Source organism: Neopsephotus bourkii, unplaced genomic scaffold, assembly GCF_033783945.1.
Source record: "Neopsephotus bourkii isolate Nb327-2 ecotype Australia unplaced genomic scaffold, CSIRO-AGI_Nbou_v1 NB_1350, whole genome shotgun sequence".
Taxonomy (NCBI): Eukaryota; Metazoa; Chordata; class Aves; order Psittaciformes; family Psittacidae; genus Neopsephotus; species Neopsephotus bourkii.
Genome location: NW_026901829.1, coordinates 1,824,937 through 1,844,798, shown reverse-complemented (window position 1 = coordinate 1,844,798; position 19,862 = coordinate 1,824,937). Strand labels below are relative to the sequence as shown.

At 41.8% G+C, this 19,862-nt stretch overlaps 1 protein-coding gene across 1 annotated transcript; it reads left to right on the top strand.

Moving 5' to 3' along the window:
* Nucleotides 1-507: 507 nt before the first annotated feature.
* CCDC80 (coiled-coil domain containing 80) lies at nucleotides 508-19,492 on the top strand. The gene is made up of 8 exons (XM_061366638.1): nucleotides 508-1,310; nucleotides 1,679-3,585; nucleotides 7,025-7,181; nucleotides 10,887-11,023; nucleotides 11,667-11,815; nucleotides 15,080-15,183; nucleotides 16,760-16,840; nucleotides 18,205-19,492. Exons 2-8 carry the CDS (start codon nucleotides 1,690-1,692, stop codon nucleotides 18,549-18,551), a joined length of 2,871 nt encoding a protein of 956 aa, XP_061222622.1. The 5' UTR covers nucleotides 508-1,310; nucleotides 1,679-1,689; the 3' UTR covers nucleotides 18,552-19,492.
* The last annotated feature ends 370 nt before the right edge of the window (nucleotides 19,493-19,862 follow it).

Below are 19,862 nucleotides of genomic sequence, written 5' to 3'. Positions count from 1 at the left end.
GCAGCATAGCTGTGCCAGTTTACGTCAGCTCAATAGAATGGCGTCATTTACACTATGAAGAGAGAGCAAAGGACATGACCCTGTCTTTATCCATGTCTCTGTAGGTATGTTTACACCTTTTCTCATTTTTCTTCCACTGGTAGTGCACATTCACGGGAAATACGTACAACTCTAATTTTAGCACAATAATAAAAATCCTGATCTTTTCAAAACCTCAAATTAACAAAAAGCCATGCCCATATAATGTTTGCAGAAAAGACTATGCTGACACACATGAGGACCTGCAAGAGAAATTGATTGCAAAGTGAAGAGAAATTGGATTTCACTGAAGAGCTCCCAGAAAGCAAACAAGGAAAAGGGGAATAGGAGGCAGGAAAAATGGGGTTAGAAAATAATAACTCTTAAACGGCAGTGCTGTTATTGACAGTGATTCAGAAATGCACTTCTCACGGGGCTATTTTTTTATCCATACAGTGTTGGTTTAATGGGAGGAAAGAGAAAGCTGAGGCTGGGGAGCTTCAGGGAGCCGGGACACGTGAAGGAAAGAGTTAAGGCTGGAGTCACCCCCTCTGAAGTGCTCTGTGATGCTGTGCAGTGTTTCAGCTCCCAGAGCCTTCCTCCTCCCTCCCTGTGTCAGAGTGGGGAGGAGGCGGGTTCTGCTGAGCTGTTAAATCCTGAGTGAAGTTTCCCCCATTTCCAGTGGCCACTGTTGTCTGAGGCTGGTTCGGAGGAGGGCTGGGGTTACCCTGACATTTCTGGGACCGCAGCCAGACAAGAAGGGAAAAAGACGAGTCTTCTACCATTTGCTTTTGTGGAAGTGTGGAGAAAGGGGAAAGGGAAGCATTCTCTTTTTTTTTCAGCATCACATTCCTCTGTTTTTCTTCAGCCTGGAAAATATATTAATGCTGGTGATTTCCTCTCTGGAAACAAAGGAGCTAAACGAGACTGAGGAAACAAGGAGTAGGAAGCAGGCTTGGGAAGTTTAAAAGAGAGAGACTCGGAGCAGCCAGGAGTTACCATTTCTTAAATGAAATCCCTGCCTGTGTGGGTAACCAGTACAGCAAAAAGCCAGACTTGCAGGTAAATGGAGAAGCAAAGATCCCAAAGGAAATTTCCGCTAACCTCATCCCACTTCTCAAGAAGGTGAAGAAAAAAAGGAAGTTAAAAGATACACGGGGAGACTGGCAGGCTCTGAGACCTGTTGGGCTGCGCAAAGATAAATCACAGCAGCAAAGCTGTATGGCACTGGTCTCCTTTTAAAGGAAAAAGACGTGAAACCTCATCCCTGGAAGGGGAACTTCCCTGAAAATGTAAGTCTCAAGTCAAATTCTTGGCTTTCTGCTGTATGTCTCAGACCCTTTCTCTGTGCATGTTTGCATGAGTGTTATGTGAAAGCGTGAGAGAGACAGAGAGAAGGATGCAGATCACAGTGTCCTTTTGGATAGACAGAGTTATGTTACAGACAGATGATCTCATTTTTGCATAAAACAATCCATTTTTGTGCATTTTCAAAAATAACTCTAAACTGTACAAAGCCACCAAGGCAGGACTGAGGTGTAATCAGCACTTTTAAATCACAGAATCTCACTAGCCTATGCTTTGCTTTTTTCACCACTTGCGCAAGATATCATCATACTGTTAACATCTAACTTTTTCTCTTTCTCCTCCTCCCCTCAAGCAGATTGCACAATGAACTGGAGGCCAGCTCTCAGCTTAGCCCTGCTGTGGGCAGCATGGTTAGTGTGCAGCTCCGAGAAGACAGAGAGGCTAGCAGAGGGAGGGAGCCATGGAGTTAGGAAAGTGCCCCTGGCTTACAAGGCTCCAAGCAGCCTCCTGAAAAGGTCTGGAGCACCCCTGAGGGATTCGAGTGCAAATCCCCAACACCCTGTCACCAAGAGGGATTCTTCAGGACCTCCAAAGCCACCTGCCAATCTCCTGCAAGGGGAAGCACGTTCCCAGGTCAGGGGCATGGGGACCAGAATGAGATGGGTACAGAGACTCACAGCTGCATCCAAATACTCCAAGTCTGGAATGATTAAGGATGAAGGGATATCCTCTGCCTCACAGTCACGGGTGGCACGCTTCCCTTCAGGGTCAAGTTCCCCCAATATCCTGGCCAGCTTTGCTGGGAAAAATCGGGTGTGGGTCATTTCTGCTCCCCATGCCTCTGAGGGCTACTACCGGCTCATGATGAGCCTGCTGAAAAATGATGTTTACTGTGAACTGGCTGAGAGGCACATCCAGCAGATTGTGTTGTTCCATGAAGAAGGGGAAGAAGGGGGAAAAGTCAGAAGGATAACTAATGAAGGAAAAATCCTGGAGCAGCCACTAGATCCTGCCCTCATCCCTAAGCTCATGAGCTTTCTGAAACTGGAGAAGGGGAAATTTGGCATGGTGCTGTTGAAGAAAACTCTGCAGGTGGAGGAAAGGTACCCTTATCCAGTCAGGTTAGAGGCCATGTATGAAGTCATTGATCAGAGCCCCATCAGAAAAATTGAGAAGATGAGGCAGAAAGGCTTTGTTCAGACTTGCAAAGCAGCAGGGGTAGAGGGACAAGTGGTTGAGGAAAGCAATAGTGGGGGCAGCACCCAGCCTACCCCTGGTGGTGGACATGTCCAGGTGTCAGCAAGGAAGGAGGAGCCAAGGAAGAGCAATAATCAGCCAACAAGGACCAAAATGGTGAGGAAACCAATGACAACCACAGTGGCCACCCCTCTGCCTACAGTAAGAACCACTACCCTCCCTCCCACCACCACAACTACCCGTGCCACCACCCGCGCAGTGACAACAGCAAGCCGGTCTACAACAACAACTACACCCCTCCCCATGACACAGAGGACCTGGACCACAAAGTCACATTCCACCCCAGAGTATCACAGGCTTCCAGTAGCCCCAGATACCACCACACCTCAAGTCACAGCCTCTGAGGATTTCTACCCTCCTGTGTGGAAGGCAAACCGCAGGGACCGGCAGCGTGGCCACCTGGAGAAGCACCTGGCAGCCACACGGAAACCAAGCAAAGCTGGCCGCTATGACAGTTTCACTGAAGTCCCAACAGCTCCCTCAGTGCACTACACAAAGGCAAACATGGGTAGATTTAAAGATAATCGAACTGACAGAAAGGACGATAACCACAGGGACCTGAATGTCACACCAGGGCAACATAAACCAACTAAGACTAAACCACCAAAAAAGAAAGCCCAAGAAAAGATACTGAACAATGAATATGAAGATAAATATGACCCAAGCAAGCCTTCTAGTTCCCATTTAGAAGAAGAGCTTACAGCAGGAAATATTCCCCCAAAGAAAGGAAAACAATCAAAGAAGCATGAGCGAATGGATAAACCTGAGAAGAAGAAGAAGAAGGACAGACCTGACAAGCTGCAGAAGAGTGATAAGCACTCCAAGAAGGATAAAGCTGAGAAAAAGAGCAAGCAGGACAAAGACCGTAGCAAGAAGAACAAGAAGGGGAGCAGGACTGAGAATGAGGATTTCCCCAAGCCCAACAAGAAGCCTTTCCTACAGCCTCCCAGGAAATCAGTGACTGACCTCCTGGAATATTTTGAAGGCAAAAGGCGGCTCATTGTAAGTAACTCATTCATCTGAATCTTATTACCTAAATGAAATCGTATCTCCGTCCTAGCAAGGATATGTGGAACAGAACGCTTATAGTGGTTTTGTATTCTTCTGGATTTGTGCTTTCATTTAGGAGGTAAAATTTCTAGACAAACAATTATTTCCAACAGGGAATGTTTTGCAGTCTCGTGTTGGAAATCCTACATACTATATGAACCTCAGTCAATCAGGAATTTGGATAAAACCTCTTCTCAGTCACTTCCACGAGCAACCACATAGCCATCAGATTGTTTTGTTTCCAGTGGATACGTACATCTCAGGATCTATATAGTTATGATTGATAAAACAAGGGTCCAGTGTGGATTACATCCATTCATTGCTTTGGGTTACTTGCCAATGTTACCACATTTCGACGCTCCACATGTCCTGCCAGCTGGCATACCTGTTTTATATTGGTGCTGGTGTCCTAAAACTGGAAGCAAGCCAGACAGCTTGGCAGTACTAGAACATGTCTGACCGAAAATATGCACAAAAGCATATGATGAGATGCCCTGAGGTAGGATTGTTATATCTGCCATTCTTCCTGATGGGAACTTGGCATTCAAATCTCCTAGACATCTTCAAAGATCCTTTGCAAACTTCATTTTGGTTTGTTTTTTTTTCCTCCTGCTGTTTTATTAACTATAACACTATGTTAAATTTTCAAGTCTGAGAAACTCTGTATGGTCTGGAGTTACTTGTCCCAGGGTTTAATAGTGTTGTATGTTTTTCCAACAACTTACCTAAAACACCACTTCACCTGGGACAGGAAACCGCTTTAACTGAAGTACCAAAGTTTTTTCTGGCAGATGGCACATACCCTGAAGGGTACACTTTGAAGAACAGTTCTTTAAAAATATTATTGTGAGAGCTGGTTTCTTGCAATAATTCCACTGCCAGCTGGCCTGTTTCATAATTATTGTCCAACAGTCAGTGTCACAAATGTAGCTTTTACTTTTCATGCCCATATTCCAACACAAATAGCTAAGATTTCAACTACTGGGATTTAATTAATCGTTCTGATGATGATTCACAGTCCTGAGCAAAGGGCAACTCTCTTCTCCCCATCTCCACTCTTTCAGCTGTAGGGGATGTGCAGAGCTAGCAGTTATGTTGGAGAAATCTCATTGAATTTTGCACATAATGCCTGTAAGTTACTTGTTGACTAATACTTAGACAAATGAAAAGCTCAGAGAGAGAAACTGCACAGAAGTTTGGGGTCTTCGAAATGTGGTCACATATCTCAACATTGTGGTTTCCAAGAATATGTGTAGCATCAGGAAAAATAAAAACAAATTTGAAAAAGGAGCCAAAAGCAGAGTTTACAGATGTCAGGCTGCTAATTCATTGCAGCAGCACAGTCCTGGCAACTTAAAAGACAGTCTGAAATTTGAACCTTCTGGTACTGAGCTACCTCTCACCTGGATCTCCAAGAAAAGAATTGCACAATCTCAGGTTGTCAGAGCAAAACTCACCGGAGAAAAATGATTATGCTACGCTGCACTTCGTTATTCCAGTATCTAATACCATCCTCAGCCTTCTTGCTCTAAGTTTCTTGAAGAGTAAGTTTTAGTCCATTATTGGTGAAAGCAGTGATTGATCTCTACTATTGCTTCACCACGCACAGCACATGTGGAAAACAACTTCTCAAGCTTCTTTGAATACACACACGCCTATTTTCATCCCTTCCTATCAAAATGTTCAGTTCACATAAGGTCACTCCTTTTAGCAAGATGAACTCTTGTCATTCATGAGTCTTCAGACTCCCTCTCTAAAGAATTAGCCCACACTGCTGCAGAAGTGGCTCTGCCTGAATTATTCCCCATTGCTTTGCCTGTCTTTCAGACACTTCTTCAATAGACTGGCACCCAAGGACATTGTTTCAGTCCTCTCCCAAAATTCTTTTGAGAGGGACGTGGGTTTTTAAGTCCTACACATCATTAAGGATTTCAGAATGCAGACTTCAGGGTGAATTCCAAACATCCAGAATTTTGAAGGCTATTCTGGGTCAAGTTCAATTAATGACAAATATAGGACCCAGCTACAGAAACTGAGTTTTTTGAGTCCTGCAGCCCCACCTCTCTACAGTGGGGCTTTCACTGCAGTCTTGCTAGTGTTAAGAAGTCTTGGCTTAATGAATTTGGGTTCTTGGTTTATTTCTCTGTGGTGATGAAATGCTGACTGACAGTTTATATATGACTCTATTTATACCCACGTGCATATATATGCACATTCACATAAACACATGTGCATGCAAATACAAATAGAGACAGTGTATATACTGCCTGTATTGAAACAGTCCTGGCACAATGGTTTGATTTGAAGTTTGCTTTGCCTCTTAAATATTCCCTGCTTTGTTCTACAAGGTTTGATGAAACAGATCAGATTCAGACTTGACTGTATGTTCCTGCTTATGGCATCCAAAACTAGGGAGGACGAAACAAAACAGTGGTCTGGTTTTGATCTCAGTCCTCAAATCCTTCTGATGATCCTTTTTTCATTTGAAGCATTTCTATGCAATTTTAAAGCAACATGTTACATGTTATGGCCCAGAAATCAAATCCTTTTTGTTTCTGACTTTCATTCACCTTCATGTCCCAGTGCTGCAGTCACGCCAGGGGGTCTTTGCATAAATGAGAGTGAGATCTTATAAGCCCAGAAATGCCTCTTACATTTCAGTACATTGATGAACTGGATTTTAAAGGGGTATATCATAAAAACTACCCTCCAGGCCCTACAGACTTAAAGAAGGCAGCTACAAAAGTATTAAACCAGTTACAGAATAAAGCATAGGTTTGCAATTGAAGGATTCTGGTGATTATTTCTGACCTTAAATCACAAAACTTGGATTTGGATTCCAACTCCCTTTGTGTTTGGGGAATCACTGGCAGGTGCTTGATTGTCGTTCACTGCTGCCAGTTAGGATGATTATATTGCTCGAGCTGAGGCATTCCTCTCCACCTTATGCTGGATACTGCTGCAGCTGCCATGTTCCCAGCACTCTCACTGTCAGTGAGCAGGGGCAATCCTAGATTCACGGAATCACTGTGAGGCTGTGAGGGAAACCTGGTGTGATTGGCAGGGCAAGGAATAACAGGAGAGTACATGGTTTTCCATAAAATTCAGTGCCATTCTTCTACCAGTACTGTAGAGAGGCATGGGAGGAGTTTGTGCCACCAGCTGGCCACGCTTCCTAAAGCCTTCCTGTGGCTGGTTGAAGACCTTTGGGTCAGTCAGGCCTAAATGTACACTCCAGATGCAAATAAATAAAATAAGGCTACAAAGCTGTTAACAGATCTATGGTAAAGAAAGCCCAGTTTGCAGATAGCGACTAGCTTTCCTTCAGTAAAATAATAATCTGCTTCATTCCTTACACTAAACAAGCTCTTTTGTCTCTGCCACCAACCAGCTGATCACTACACCCAAGGTGGACAACACCATGTATGTACAGCAGCGAGATGAGTATCTGGAGAGCTTCTGCAAGATGGCAACAAGGAAGATTTCAGTCATCACAATTTTTGGCACCATGAACAACAGCAGCATGAAAATTGACCACTTCCAGCTAGGTTCTTTTGGTTTTTAATAATTTCTTTCCATCTGGTGGGCACAATACAGACAGCAAAGGGAGAAGTCTCCCCAGCTTGGGTCAAGATCTAAGCAAGATTATTTGCTGGGGTTCAGTTGTACTTTCATTTCACACCTATTCCTACTCCTTGCATGCTAGCTACCTCCCTTTTGTATTTACATAAGTGTCTCTGGTATTTTCCATGTTTAGGCTTCCAGTCATGTAACTTGAGCACCTTTAGCTTTCTTTGTGGGAATTGTTAAAGTCAGTAAAACAGTGAAAAGGCAGAAAAACGTGATGAGGGCATGGGACAAAAAGAAGAAATTAGGCTCAGGTCTACCGATACGTTGAATAGCATCACTAAATAGCTACCCTTTCATGATGCCCCCCTGTCCTTGCTTTCACAAGACATCAGCCATGGATGTCTAGATACTGGCTAGCACAATTTAAACACTGCTTAAAGAAACTGGCTGTTGTCATGAAGGAGACTGGGGGCAGGAAATGCAGCAGGGAACTGTTTAAGATTATATTCAAAACTTGGCCCAAATTAATTTTGGTTTGAAGTTCAGTATCATTATCACCCCACCCTGCCATGTAACATTGTCTCTTGCCTTTGCACTCCTCATGAGATCATGGTAAAACTTCATTTTTCAGGGGCATGCACTGGCTAAATCCAGTTCAGAGAGAAGCATGCCAGTTAGAACCCTTGCTGTGAGCTCCCTTCCTTCCCAGGATCAGCTTTCCTAGGCTTAAGAGCTAATTTCGCTATGTCCACAAAGTGAGCATTCTCCTCCACAGCAAGGGGAGGTCCAGGTGCATTTTCTCCTTTGTACTGGTAAATAGATATTAATTTAGGAGATTTCAACCATAGCCTTTAGGTAGGGCCAACCTTACACATGTGCACCAGTGTACCTGATATTACAAAGTTTACCATTTAAAGTCCTACTGCCTCTCTTTACCCATAAACCTAGATACCCATCAGTGTGACTGCTTATTGCTGGCTATTTTAAAGAGGCTCATGTAATTGAAGCCCAAAGTTTTGGACTATAAATCAGACTATGCAGGATTTGCAAAGCAGCTCATTCAGCCATATTTAGTATCACCTTTTTACATACAGAATTCCCATACTGGGCATCTATGTCTCTTAGGCAGCTTTGAAACAACTAGCGTCAACGTCCAGGTCCAGGGAAGCACCCATCTAAGCCAGTGAGAACCTTTTCTTTCATAACAGTAGGATTTGGGCAGACTTCAGTCCCAGTCCAGCAACCACTTACGCTTAGGTGTCTCTTGAATCATGTAAAAAGTCTCATTGCTGTCTGCATGTAAAGGTTAGCACTACCATGAATACTTCATGGGATGAAGGCATAGAAATAGTATAAAAGTTGCTACTTTTGCTTGTAAGTCCATATTTCCTCTGGAAGTTCACCTGGTTTTACCAGACCCTGGGAAGAGATGTGCACAGGAACAGAAAGCTCAGGACCATACCAGCTCCAGGGTATTTCAGGTCTGGCATACAACAGGCCAGAAAATCTGAGATTTATGTCTGGCTTCCAGCTGTACCTCTACTACACTCGGAGAGCACCTAGTGGGGATCAGGAGTCTTGTGTCCCTGAATGACAGTGAGTCACAAATCCTGCCAGACTGTGCACCTTGTTGACAAATCTGCAGTGGCACAGGATTTTCCGCTTCAAGCCAAGGTTATTTAAGGTCACTTTTTGTGTACCAAGATCCATCTGCCTGTCAGTGAACTGTTTAGGATTATATTTAGCTCCAATCTGGCTCATAAGCAGACATTCACTGACATAGACCATACTCTTTCAGCCTGTTCCAAATTTAATCTACACCCAAACTTCCCCCAAACCACACAACTGTATATAACAACTGAATTCTCACAGGAGAAATTAACTTCTTCAAGAAAAGCAGGAGACTTAGAAGAGTACAAGTTAACCCTTACATGAAGTTCACCATACCTTTTTTCAACAAAAAGCCAAATTCTGAGCTTTTAAAAAAGTTTAAATATAAACATCTTTCTATTTACCCCCCCCCCCCCCTTCCTGCTTCCGCAACCTTCCCATGGCTCACTCTCCTGCAGCACCAGAGGCATCAAAAGCTCCTAAAAACCAATTTGTTCACAGTATTTATGCTGTGAGAAGCCTGAGCACCCTTCATGATGAGGTCTATTTGTAGTGATGCATCTTTGGACTAAAATACACCTGACAATAGAAAAGTCCACAATTTCAAACACATTTAGAAGCAGTAAATAAAAGAGAGCTCACTAACACTGTTCAGCTAAGATTAGCCCATACTGAAAGCAAAGAACATTTCCCAGTTTCATATTGTAATGACACAAAAACTGAGTGTCACTGCAGAGGGCTTCTCTTCACCCCAGGTTAGCCATGTGGACTTTTCCTCAGCTCATGGGAACAGGGCTTTAGTCAGCTAAACACCAGCCCCAGGCTACATACTTTACAATCAAAGCCAATACCTAATCTATCAGGCCACTGTACTGCTATAACAAACCGATGAAGTTCTTTTTAGCCTTATCTGAATTATTTCTAAAGAGTAGCTCATCTTCCCAGCCTTTCTAGCTGCTAAGGAAGTATAAAGAAAAGTCTCTGTACTCTTTCAGTGACCTGTCTAGAAAAAGCAAAGAGAGTGAGGACTTTGCCGGTAGCAGCAGACATTCTTGACTCCTACTGTTCTTCATGCTGATCTTTATCCTCCTTCTTTTTGAAGTGGAGGTCTGGGACACCTCTTTCTTTTTCTCCCTAGAAATCATTTCCAAGTTTGAAAGGCAGGCCAGCATTTGTGGCTTTCTTCTCTCCCCTGAAACATTTTTCAGGACTTGGACATGATGCACCCTGGTTCCAGGGGAAGTAAGGTACCTCAGTACCTCTACAGGCTTGTCTTATACAGGCTTCAAGTCTTTGTCTTCAGATGTCTGTTTCTCCTCAGGTATTACTGAATGTTTTCTTAGCGTAGAGCAGTAAGTACATACAAGTCACTCTCAAAAGTAAGTTTTTTCCTGTCAAGAGTGCTAGAATAGGCAATGAACACCAGCAGGCTGATGTAGAAGGAATGCCACAGCAAGGTATACAGAGAAAGCTGAAGAGCTAGGACTGTAGTATTCAAGACACACTAAACAGGTTCTTGTTTCTTGTAGTTACTAAACTTCCCGTGTTAAGTTTTTAAGACTGCCCAGGTTAATTCTAGTATCCTGGCCAACAAGCTGTTCTAGCTATATTTTACTGGCCCAAATTCTCCATGCTGTTTCATTTGGATATGGTGCTTTCCAGCCCCTGTCCTACATTGTTTCTATTTTCTGTTCCAGAAATGGCTGCATTTCAGGAGCTGGTGAAATGATCAGTACATGCATATACATACATAAGAATATTGAAAACAAACAAGGAAATCTAAAAGATCTTTCCAGGAAAGAGCAGGCAACCAAGATTCTCTAAATCAAGTAGAAATATTGAATACTGAAGTGCACATGCCCCAGGATAGACCATTTCAGAAACTACTGGGACTGAAAACTGGACATTTAAAAGCTGTAGCGCCATATTGATGTTTTTTTAAATATCTTGCCTGTGCAGCTGGAAGAAGGCTTTTGGGAAATGAATTTTCCCCTTTCTTTCAAGGTGAAATTAAAGGCAGAGTGCTGTGTGATTCCATAATTACTTCAATTTCTCCTTTGTCTCACATTAAGATAATGAAAAGCCCATGAAAGTGATAGAGGATGAAGATCTTGTGGACCAGCAGCTCATCAATGAGTTGAGGAAAGAGTATGGGATGACCTACAATGACTTCTTCATGGTGCTGACAGACACTGATATGAAGGTCAAGGTGAGGTTTTTAACTTTTTGGAAGAAAAGGCATTGGACATACAGGAAAAAAAAAAAAAGAAAAAAAAAAGTAGGAAATTATACACTACAGGCTTGCACGTGGGGACACATAAGCGACTGATACAGGACTTGGTTATTGCTGGAGGACAAGAAAAAGGACAGTAAGAGAATTTTTCAGGAATTAGGTAGTTATCTTTGGTTTCTGCAATTAGGGGATTTCAGGAATTGTGGGTTTCTGCTAGTGTCTGATCTGACACCATAGAAACAAGAGCTCCCACAGGCAGGGGTTTTATTGTAGTACCTGGTATTCTAAAATACAGTTTGACTGCTCAGCAGGATGACAGTATAATGCATATGGGCAATGCTCTTGTTAAATGGGCTTACAAAAGGGCATAATGACAATTTGTTGCCTGCAATGGCTTGGCCTTATCACATTGGGAAAACACCGAAAATATGTCATTTCCAAAGAGCACTCTGACTGCAAAACTAATACTGTTTTCCATGGTTTCTAATCTTCTTTAGGCCTTGTTACCTGTGTGTAAACAGGAATACTTGGATCTCTATATATCCCATGGTGCTGTGATACATGCAGAAAGACTCCCAATATGTGCATCTTTTCACCTATCTGTTCTTTTTTATAACAGCAATATTATGAAGTACCTATAGCAATGAAATCTGTGTTTGATTTGATCGACACCTTCCAGTCACGAATTAAAGACATGGAAAGACAGAAAAAAGAGGGCATTGTCTGCAAAGAAGATAAGAAGCAATCTCTTGAGAGCTTCTTATCCAGGTATTACCTTCTGTTCTTATCTGCTGCTATTTCTAATGATTATTGCCTTATTGAAAAAATACCCATTCAACTATTTCTGTGATTTTTTAATATAGATTTCTCAGTACTTAGAGTGCTTAGCAAATGCAGCGATGTAGCCACAGCCTGAATGCAGTCTTGTATAAAGCACTAGAAGTCAGGATGGATGCTGTGTTTCCTGACTGCACATTCTTTGGGCACTAATTTTCTGTACCTCAGTTCCCCCATAATGACATGGAGATAATAACACTGATTTGCATTAGAAGAGCAAACAAGGATTAATTCACAGATGTTAGCTCAGTGTTTTAAATGCATGAAACACAGTGTATATGTGTTTCAATGATCAACCATCACAATCTCATTAATCCCATTCTAATCCGTTCCATGTAGCTCGAATCAGTAATTAATTCTCTGTAACTTCCTTCTTATCCTACTTGAGATAACAGTTGGTCTTTGCCAGTATTAGTCATGCATATTACTAAAGGTCTTGCACAAGTCTTGCAAAATGTTTGAGAGACCTTCTGCAGAAAGACAGTTTTTCTTATGCAACTGCTATATGCTAGGTTACTGCTCTACCTGCAAGACCTGAATTCCAGGTAATAAACATATCTGGACTGTAGGAATTCAGATCCACAGAAGGCCTACACAGCTATAGATCCCTCTATCACAGGATAATTTATGTGAAATTAGGGCTACTCATAACTCTAGGTTTTACCTACTGCATCCTCCTCAGCTACTATCAGAATCCATGGGAATACACTGTTAATGTCAAATAGCAATAAATAACTGAAGCAGTGTGGATTATAACTTAAGGAGGAAAGAAGCAACAGGAAAATGAATAGGCTCTTGGTTCATAAACATTTTAAAATTCACTGGTCATTTCAACAGAAGAAACCTTTAAATAGATCCACCCAGCCCACCTCACCACCTCCTCTTTAGGTCTCAGTGATTCATCCTCAAGACCATCAAGAAGAACCACAGGTTAGGAACAGCTGACTAACATAAGAAAGAGCTTGTATACTGGAAAGTGTCAGGACCCAAATCCTTCTTTTCCTGGAATCAGCCCTAGTAATAAACACACATTAGAAAAAAAGGCAGGAAAAATGCAGAATGTTGCATCTCTAAACACATCTCCAGCTGCACAGAATGCATTTGTCATCTGAGCAAGGAGCATCAGGCTTTAAATACTGAGTGGGCTTCACTAGCCATGTTAACTGGTCAGATTCCCAGCAAGATTCATTCCAAATTTGTCCAAGATTATGTTCCCAGCTGAAAAAGAGTCTTGGCATCATCTCCCAGTGCTGCACATTGGGGAAGTCAGTTACAATAATGCAAATACTGTTCTTAACCAGCCTGGCTGGAGTAAAAGGAGACCATGAGAGCCAGAGGTGGCTTGAGTACTGCTTAAAAGCTACATGTATCAGAAGAAGATCCTTGAGTTTGAGAGGGGAAGTCCCCCCATAACACCAAGGCACTACTCTCTGGGCTCACAAACAAGAATGGGATGCAAAATAGGTAGAAGAGAAAGAAAGAATGCACACAGAGAAGGGTCTGGCAGATCTGTGGCTTCTGATACCAGAAATAAGGCACAAATGTGTACATTAGTGTTGCTGAAATAACAGCTGTGAAAGACCAACTGAATAATTTTTCAGTAAGATGTAGCCCCTGACAAGCACACCAATTCCAGGGATTGCCTGGTGCAGGAGGGTAAACAGCTTGAGTGGCTTTCAACCCTTCTCAGCTCTCTGCATCTCTGAAGAAGATACTTAAAAATCCATAAAGTGATTAAGAGTATCTTAAAACAGCTCACAGATATGATTCCATCCTGATTTATGCCCTGGAAAAAATATGATCCACTGTTTACATTCTCAGTTATTATTTCATAGAATCACAGAATGGTTTGGGTTGGATAGGACCTTAAAGATCCAACCCCCCTGCCATGGGCAGGGACATCTTCCACTAGACAAGTAGCCAGGTGCTTTTGCTATACAAAATACCACAAGATGATTTTTTCCTTATTTTCAGAATAACAACATGAAATTTCCCCCATTTCCTCATGCCATGCATATGATTCTTAATGCTTCTCACTCCTATTCACGTAACTGTATACATACACCTATGCCTCTTTGCTTTTCCTCCGGGGTAAGATTAAAATGTGGGAGCTTTGCTTTTCAAGGATTTACTTTTTAAATTATAAAAATACATGCAGTATCAGTAAGTCAACAAGACAAAGACATCAGCATCCCCCATTCTTTCAGTAACTTCTGTGATTTTGGGCAGGTCCACCATATTTTCTTCTTCTCTCAAATAGAGTAGAATTGACCCTTTGCATTAGCCTTTGAGATCTTCAATTGGTTCTGCAGAAAGGCAGGCTATTATTGTAACAAAGTAACATCTGCATCCATTTAAAACATCATTTCCTGATATGAAAATACCCCCGCAGCTTTGCAAATTCCTATAAGTCTGATTTATTTAGGTTTAGTGGAGAAGTACTTTCATTCAAAAAAGGAGTTGCTTGGAGAGTATAAAAAAACCTTGTACTTAGAACTGTGTAAGGTTTCAAATGTCCTTACGCCAGTGACTTTCCTTGAGAGGACAAGGGAAAGCACTCCTTGTGCAAAAGTCTGGTTAGATGTGGTGTTCCATATTAAAGAAATAGCCAAGATTTATCTTACTGCCCCATGCATGCCTCATATGGCCACAGGTTCACACAACCACACTCTTAAAAACAAGCTCAGATTTAAAACCATGTTAGAGGTATTTTGAGCGAGTGTGGTGTAGAAGAAAAAGAGGTCAGTGAGTATTTACACAGAAGGATGAGTTATGTCTGCAATGAAGATACACCCTAATTCTCAGACAGGCCTTGGACTGCAAAGTAACTGTGCAGTTCCAGCAGTGCTGAATGACATAAAAGCTCAATGTTTAGTGAGGAATTCTACAGGAATGTTTCTTTCTCTTGAATATACACTTCTCAGCATTATTGTAACTACTGAAGAGGTCTTTCAGCAAAGATCATAAGCTTTGCAGTGTTTGTTTGGTGAAGCAGCAGATGTTTGAGAGTTGTAAAATTCAAAATAGGCTTTATCCTCTCCCAGTGATGGACAGAACTGGGAAGATCTCCCATACGGCTGTTACTCAGAAGTTGTGACAGGAATGACATACTTCAGCCTACAAAGAACAAAAATGCTGACAGGACTTGGGTCATGTATTTTCACTGTACACTGTCACACTCTCTCCTCCTTCCAGGTTCCGATGGAGAAGGAGGCTGGTGGTGATCTCTGCTCCCAGTGATGAGGACTGGGCTTACTCCCAGCAGCTTGCTGCTCTCAGTGGACAAGCCTGCAATTTTGGTGAGTCAAAATAAATTACATTCTTGCTCCCCAAACCCACATCCTTCCTGGTGATGCAATAGGTTCCTTTGCTCAAGTCTGAACCTAGACAGTCTGAGGAGTCTGACAACTGAATAGTTTGCTGTAGGTACTCCACATCCAAATAGACAAGACTGTGCTAAGCAGGTAGTACAGCAAACCCCCTGAGACAGCTAAGACAGCTAAATTGTTCCCTGGAATTATTTGTGTGAGGCAGAAAAGGTTAGCACTCCAAAGCTTCCCTCCAGGCTTGTGCTTCAGGAGCTCAATGGTGTTTTCTTTTTCTTACTGCACAAATTAACACATAAGTACAATGCTTTGGGAAGGTCAGACTCTCTATACCCAGCTCAGAACCAGGTCAGGTATCAGGGAGATGATGGCAATTTGGTTTTGGTTTGGATTTTTTTTTCTCCTTCCTGCTTCATTGCCAAAACCTGTAAGAACATTATCCAACAAGGACACTCCCAGCCCCCTAACTAAGTACTTAAGAGCCAACTACATAGTCAGTGGAGAGAGATGGAATCTTCCAGGAGGCAATTAAAAGCAAGACCCAGAAACACTCTTCTGCCTTTCCATTAGAAAGCCCAGACAGACTTACTCCTTAACCTAAGTTCCTGGCAATGCAAATCCCATACAGGGCGTAGACTTGACTCCTACAACAGAATGAAACAGCTGCTGTTTCAATACATTTCAGTTATGTCTGGAGATCTGCACAGTATCACTGTTTATTCATAACCACCCCGCTTTCATTCAGAGCATCAGCATCATCTCACTTGGTAACTACCTGTGACATGGACTACCGCAAAATGCTTCCTGAAGAACGGAACGTAATTAAAACAGTTAATTCTCCCCACCTTTTGTTAGGGACAGCTTGAAGGAGACCCAGTAAGTTCCTAAAGCATTTGGCGTCAATGGGTGTTTTAACTAAGTGATATGTTTCCAAGCATCTATCCTCCAAGTTGTAAAAACAGTTACATCAAAGATTTTGCAGATACAGACTCACATTACACAAACAGTTTCTACAGCCCCTAAGGCCTTTCTTCAAAGCAGAGGCAACAGTCCAAGCCTCTGCCCCAAACAAATGAAAGAAGTGAATGCCTGTCATAAGCCCCGCAGTCATTTGGAGTTTAGTTGTGATAGGTTACATTGCCCCTAAATACTTTGTTGCTGTGTAGATGAAAAGGAAGAGCTTTGAACAAAACAGTGCAGAAATATTCTGAATTTGGAAAATGGCCTTTACAAATTTCAGTGTGCCTGATGCTTGCATCCTTATCCCTATCCCTGTTCTAGAACCACTCCAAATGCTGTTGCCCTTGGAACACTAGCAACAGCTTTTATGCAACAGATACCATATTTACTTGACACACTAGCTTATCCCTGTGTTTGAGACAGGTGATGTGACTGACAGAGATTTCACATAAATCACTAACTCTTCCTCCTAGAGAGCTGGCTGAGACATGCTCCTAACAGCATACAGAGACCTGGCTGATTAAAATGAAATCTGCCACAGAGCAGAAAAACCTGGTCTGACCCCAAATCTCCTTCACTTCCTCCACAGGTCTGCGCCATATAACTATACTCAAATTGCTAGGACTTGGAGAAGATATTGGGGGTGTATTAGAGTTGTATCCAATCAACGGTAAGTAACTGTTTCCAGTACTACGCACAAAGGACATTACATAGAGTTTCTTTGCTGTAATTTCTTTAGAGGGATTGGTATGAATATGTTTTTCTCTTTTGTTTCTTTCAAGAAACAAGACAATACAAAAGCAAACAAAAAGCTTTCTTGGTGTTCCTGTGCTAAACATTATATAACTTCTTCAGGACACAAAAGCCCAAATATCATTTGGAAGACATCTCACGTCTTTATCTCCCACTTCTCTGCCTGCCTTGCTGTCAGAGATGAAGAGATGTCTGTGCCTTTTATATGTGCAAGGGTTTACAGGGCTAACAGAATACCAACTCAGCAGATCCTCTTATATGGGTCCCTCAGTCATCTTCATAGAATGGTTTGGACTGTAAAGGACCTTTTAAAGATGATATAGTTCAACTCTACTGCCATATAGTGACATCTTACACTAGAAGAGGTTGCTCTAAGCCATGTCCAACCTGGCCTTGCAACACTTCCAGGGATGGGGCATACACTGCTTCTCTGGGCAACCTGTTCACATGTTGCACCCACCCCAACCTGAAAAACCTCTTCCTCATATCTAAAGCTACTCTCTTTCAGTTTAAAACCATTACCCCATGTCCTGTCTCTATTGGCCCTGGTAAAAAGTCTTTCTCCATTTTGTTTTACAAGCCCCCTCTAAGTATTCCATTTGCTCTCTGTGGGTTACTTCAGGTAGCTATTCTTAGGAAATCTCACTGTCAGGGTACATTTCAAATGCTACTACTTAAGCCCAACTGTCTCCATCAGTGAAAGAACAAAGTCGGCTGATTTATACCATCCCCATTCTGACTGCTCTGTAATATGAAAGCGTGCTAGTCCTTCTAGCTTGCTGGCCTCCTTCAGAGAGCTTCCAGGGGTTTGTAAGGCATGTGCCACTTTGTAAAAGTCCTGCTGCCAAGACAACTCTGTTTGTTGCCATTAAATGACCCAGCAAATTCATCCTGTAGCTCTTCACGCTATCACACTTATTTCTCGCGATTTCTTTCACTGAGACTGTTTTTCACATATGCCCTGTGCATTATGAGAACCAGTGACACAAACTGCATAGAAACCAAGGAGGTGCATGTGTGATGGGTGACAAAAAGGTGTGCTACACTCCAGCAGCTTCAGCATACATAATAAAGACAAGTTTACTAAACCTAATAAAGCTGTTTAAAATACACCTTTAGTTTACAGTGAGGCTGTTTAATTTTGGAAGCACGAAATCCTGAACTTGTAAATGACAAAAATTTTACATTCCAACTATTGGCCTTTATCCTATCACATGTTGCTAACAAACATCATCACTGCCTAAACAAAATATCAATGCTGGTTTTGTGATTACTTTCTAGGAAGCTCTACTGTAGACCGAGAAGATATCCCAGCTAATTTGGTGAAAGACATAAGAAATTATTTCCAAATTAGCCCAGAATATTTCTCCATGCTTCTAGTTGGGAAAGATGGAAACGTCAAATCCTGGTATCCTTCTCCAATGTGGTCTATGGCAATTGTGTATGATCTGATTGATTCCATGCAGCTTCGTCGACAGGAAATGACAATTCAGCAATCACTTGGCATGCAGTGCCCAGATGATGAATATGGTGGGTATGGTTACCATAGCTATCACCAGGGATACCAGGAAGGTTACCAAGATGATTACCGTCACCACGGAAGTTACCATCATGGATATCCATACTGAAAAGTGGAACTTAGCCCCCGACTGCCCGTGTCTGTTTTCTAACAGCTATTCAAGCAATAGGTGGCCAGCTACAGAAAGTCTTCCCAGGCCACCTAGATATCCCTGCCTCTGTTCAATCAAGGCACTTTGGTCACTTGTCTTCTCAAAAATGCAGAAGCCTTTACAGTGAAACAATTCAAACCAGTAGTATTGAAGCTTTAAACAGTAAAGACTTATATTTTTAAACCTTTAAACAAAGGGCATCAGCAGGTGCTGTTTATATTAAAAACAAACAAAAACCCACCACAACTCCAGTCCATGGACACTACTGTAGGGCAGAACATGAACTGTCCAACAGATTTTGCAATGCTTTTGTTAGTATTTTTTCTAAGGAGAAAAAGAAAAAAAGTATATTTATTGGAAAGTAAGATTGCATTGTGCTCATGAAGAGAAGCAAAGAATCACGCTCCAGGACTTTCCCAGAAAAGGAAAATATAAGAAAGAAGCATGTGGCAGGCTCTTTAATAATAGCAATAATAATAACAATAATAAAATCCTTTTGAAGTACCTTATCTAAAAAGACAGCATCCCTCCTGTGGTGCATTAGCATTGTAATTAGCCGACTTTATCAATGAAAATGTGAATTTACAGCTATGGCAGGATTTGTTCTAATACAATTCAATGTAAAGTTCTTAACTACAAAGCTTGCTTTATGGCCATTTATTCTTTTAATTGGGATCCATATTCTCTTAGGTCCTGCCCACTTGACAGTTAAATCGAAGTTAATGAGAGCTAAGTCAAAACACCAACTATAGTTAGCACTGTCTGAAATACAGAAAACTGAAAAGCAGTATTTTCATCAGAAAAATAAGAAAAAAATCTTATTCATGTATATTTTAAATGAGTTGTAACAAGCTGTCTATAATAATGTTCTTAATTAAACTATTGCTCTAAATTTAAAATTTCCTTCTAACTCTTCTTCTCATACCTTCCCCATGGAAAAAATATCTGGACTAAACATTTATAAAGCTATCTGGGAATAATTTAATCTGCTACTAAACCAGCACTATTTCTGCCACACTTGCTGAAACAGTTTTCTTTTGCCTTCTCATTGGAGAAGTGCCCTTTGGGAATCTGATCTGTTGCACCACCCTACTCCTACTGAAATCAGTGGTGGGAACAGCATGCATAGCCATGCTTTCAACACCATTTGGATTAGGTTTCTAAACATTTAAGATCCGCATAAAGATTCAACCTTCATAGTAGCACAGTGGTCACTTCTGACGCTGAAGGCATGCCTGACCGGACGCATTTCTTTGTATAATCTGTGAC

Bases quoted from the DNA above. Each gene is read 5' to 3' on its own strand.
- CCDC80 (XM_061366638.1), top strand. From the start codon at position 1,690: ATGAACTGGAGGCCAGCTCTCAGCTTAGCCCTGCTGTGGGCAGCATGG. The intron at 7,182-10,886 runs GTTCTTTTGGTT...TCTCACATTAAG, and splicing joins AATTGACCACTTCCAGCTAG to ATAATGAAAAGCCCATGAAA. The intron at 15,184-16,759 runs GTGAGTCAAAAT...CTTCCTCCACAG, and splicing joins TGGACAAGCCTGCAATTTTG to GTCTGCGCCATATAACTATA.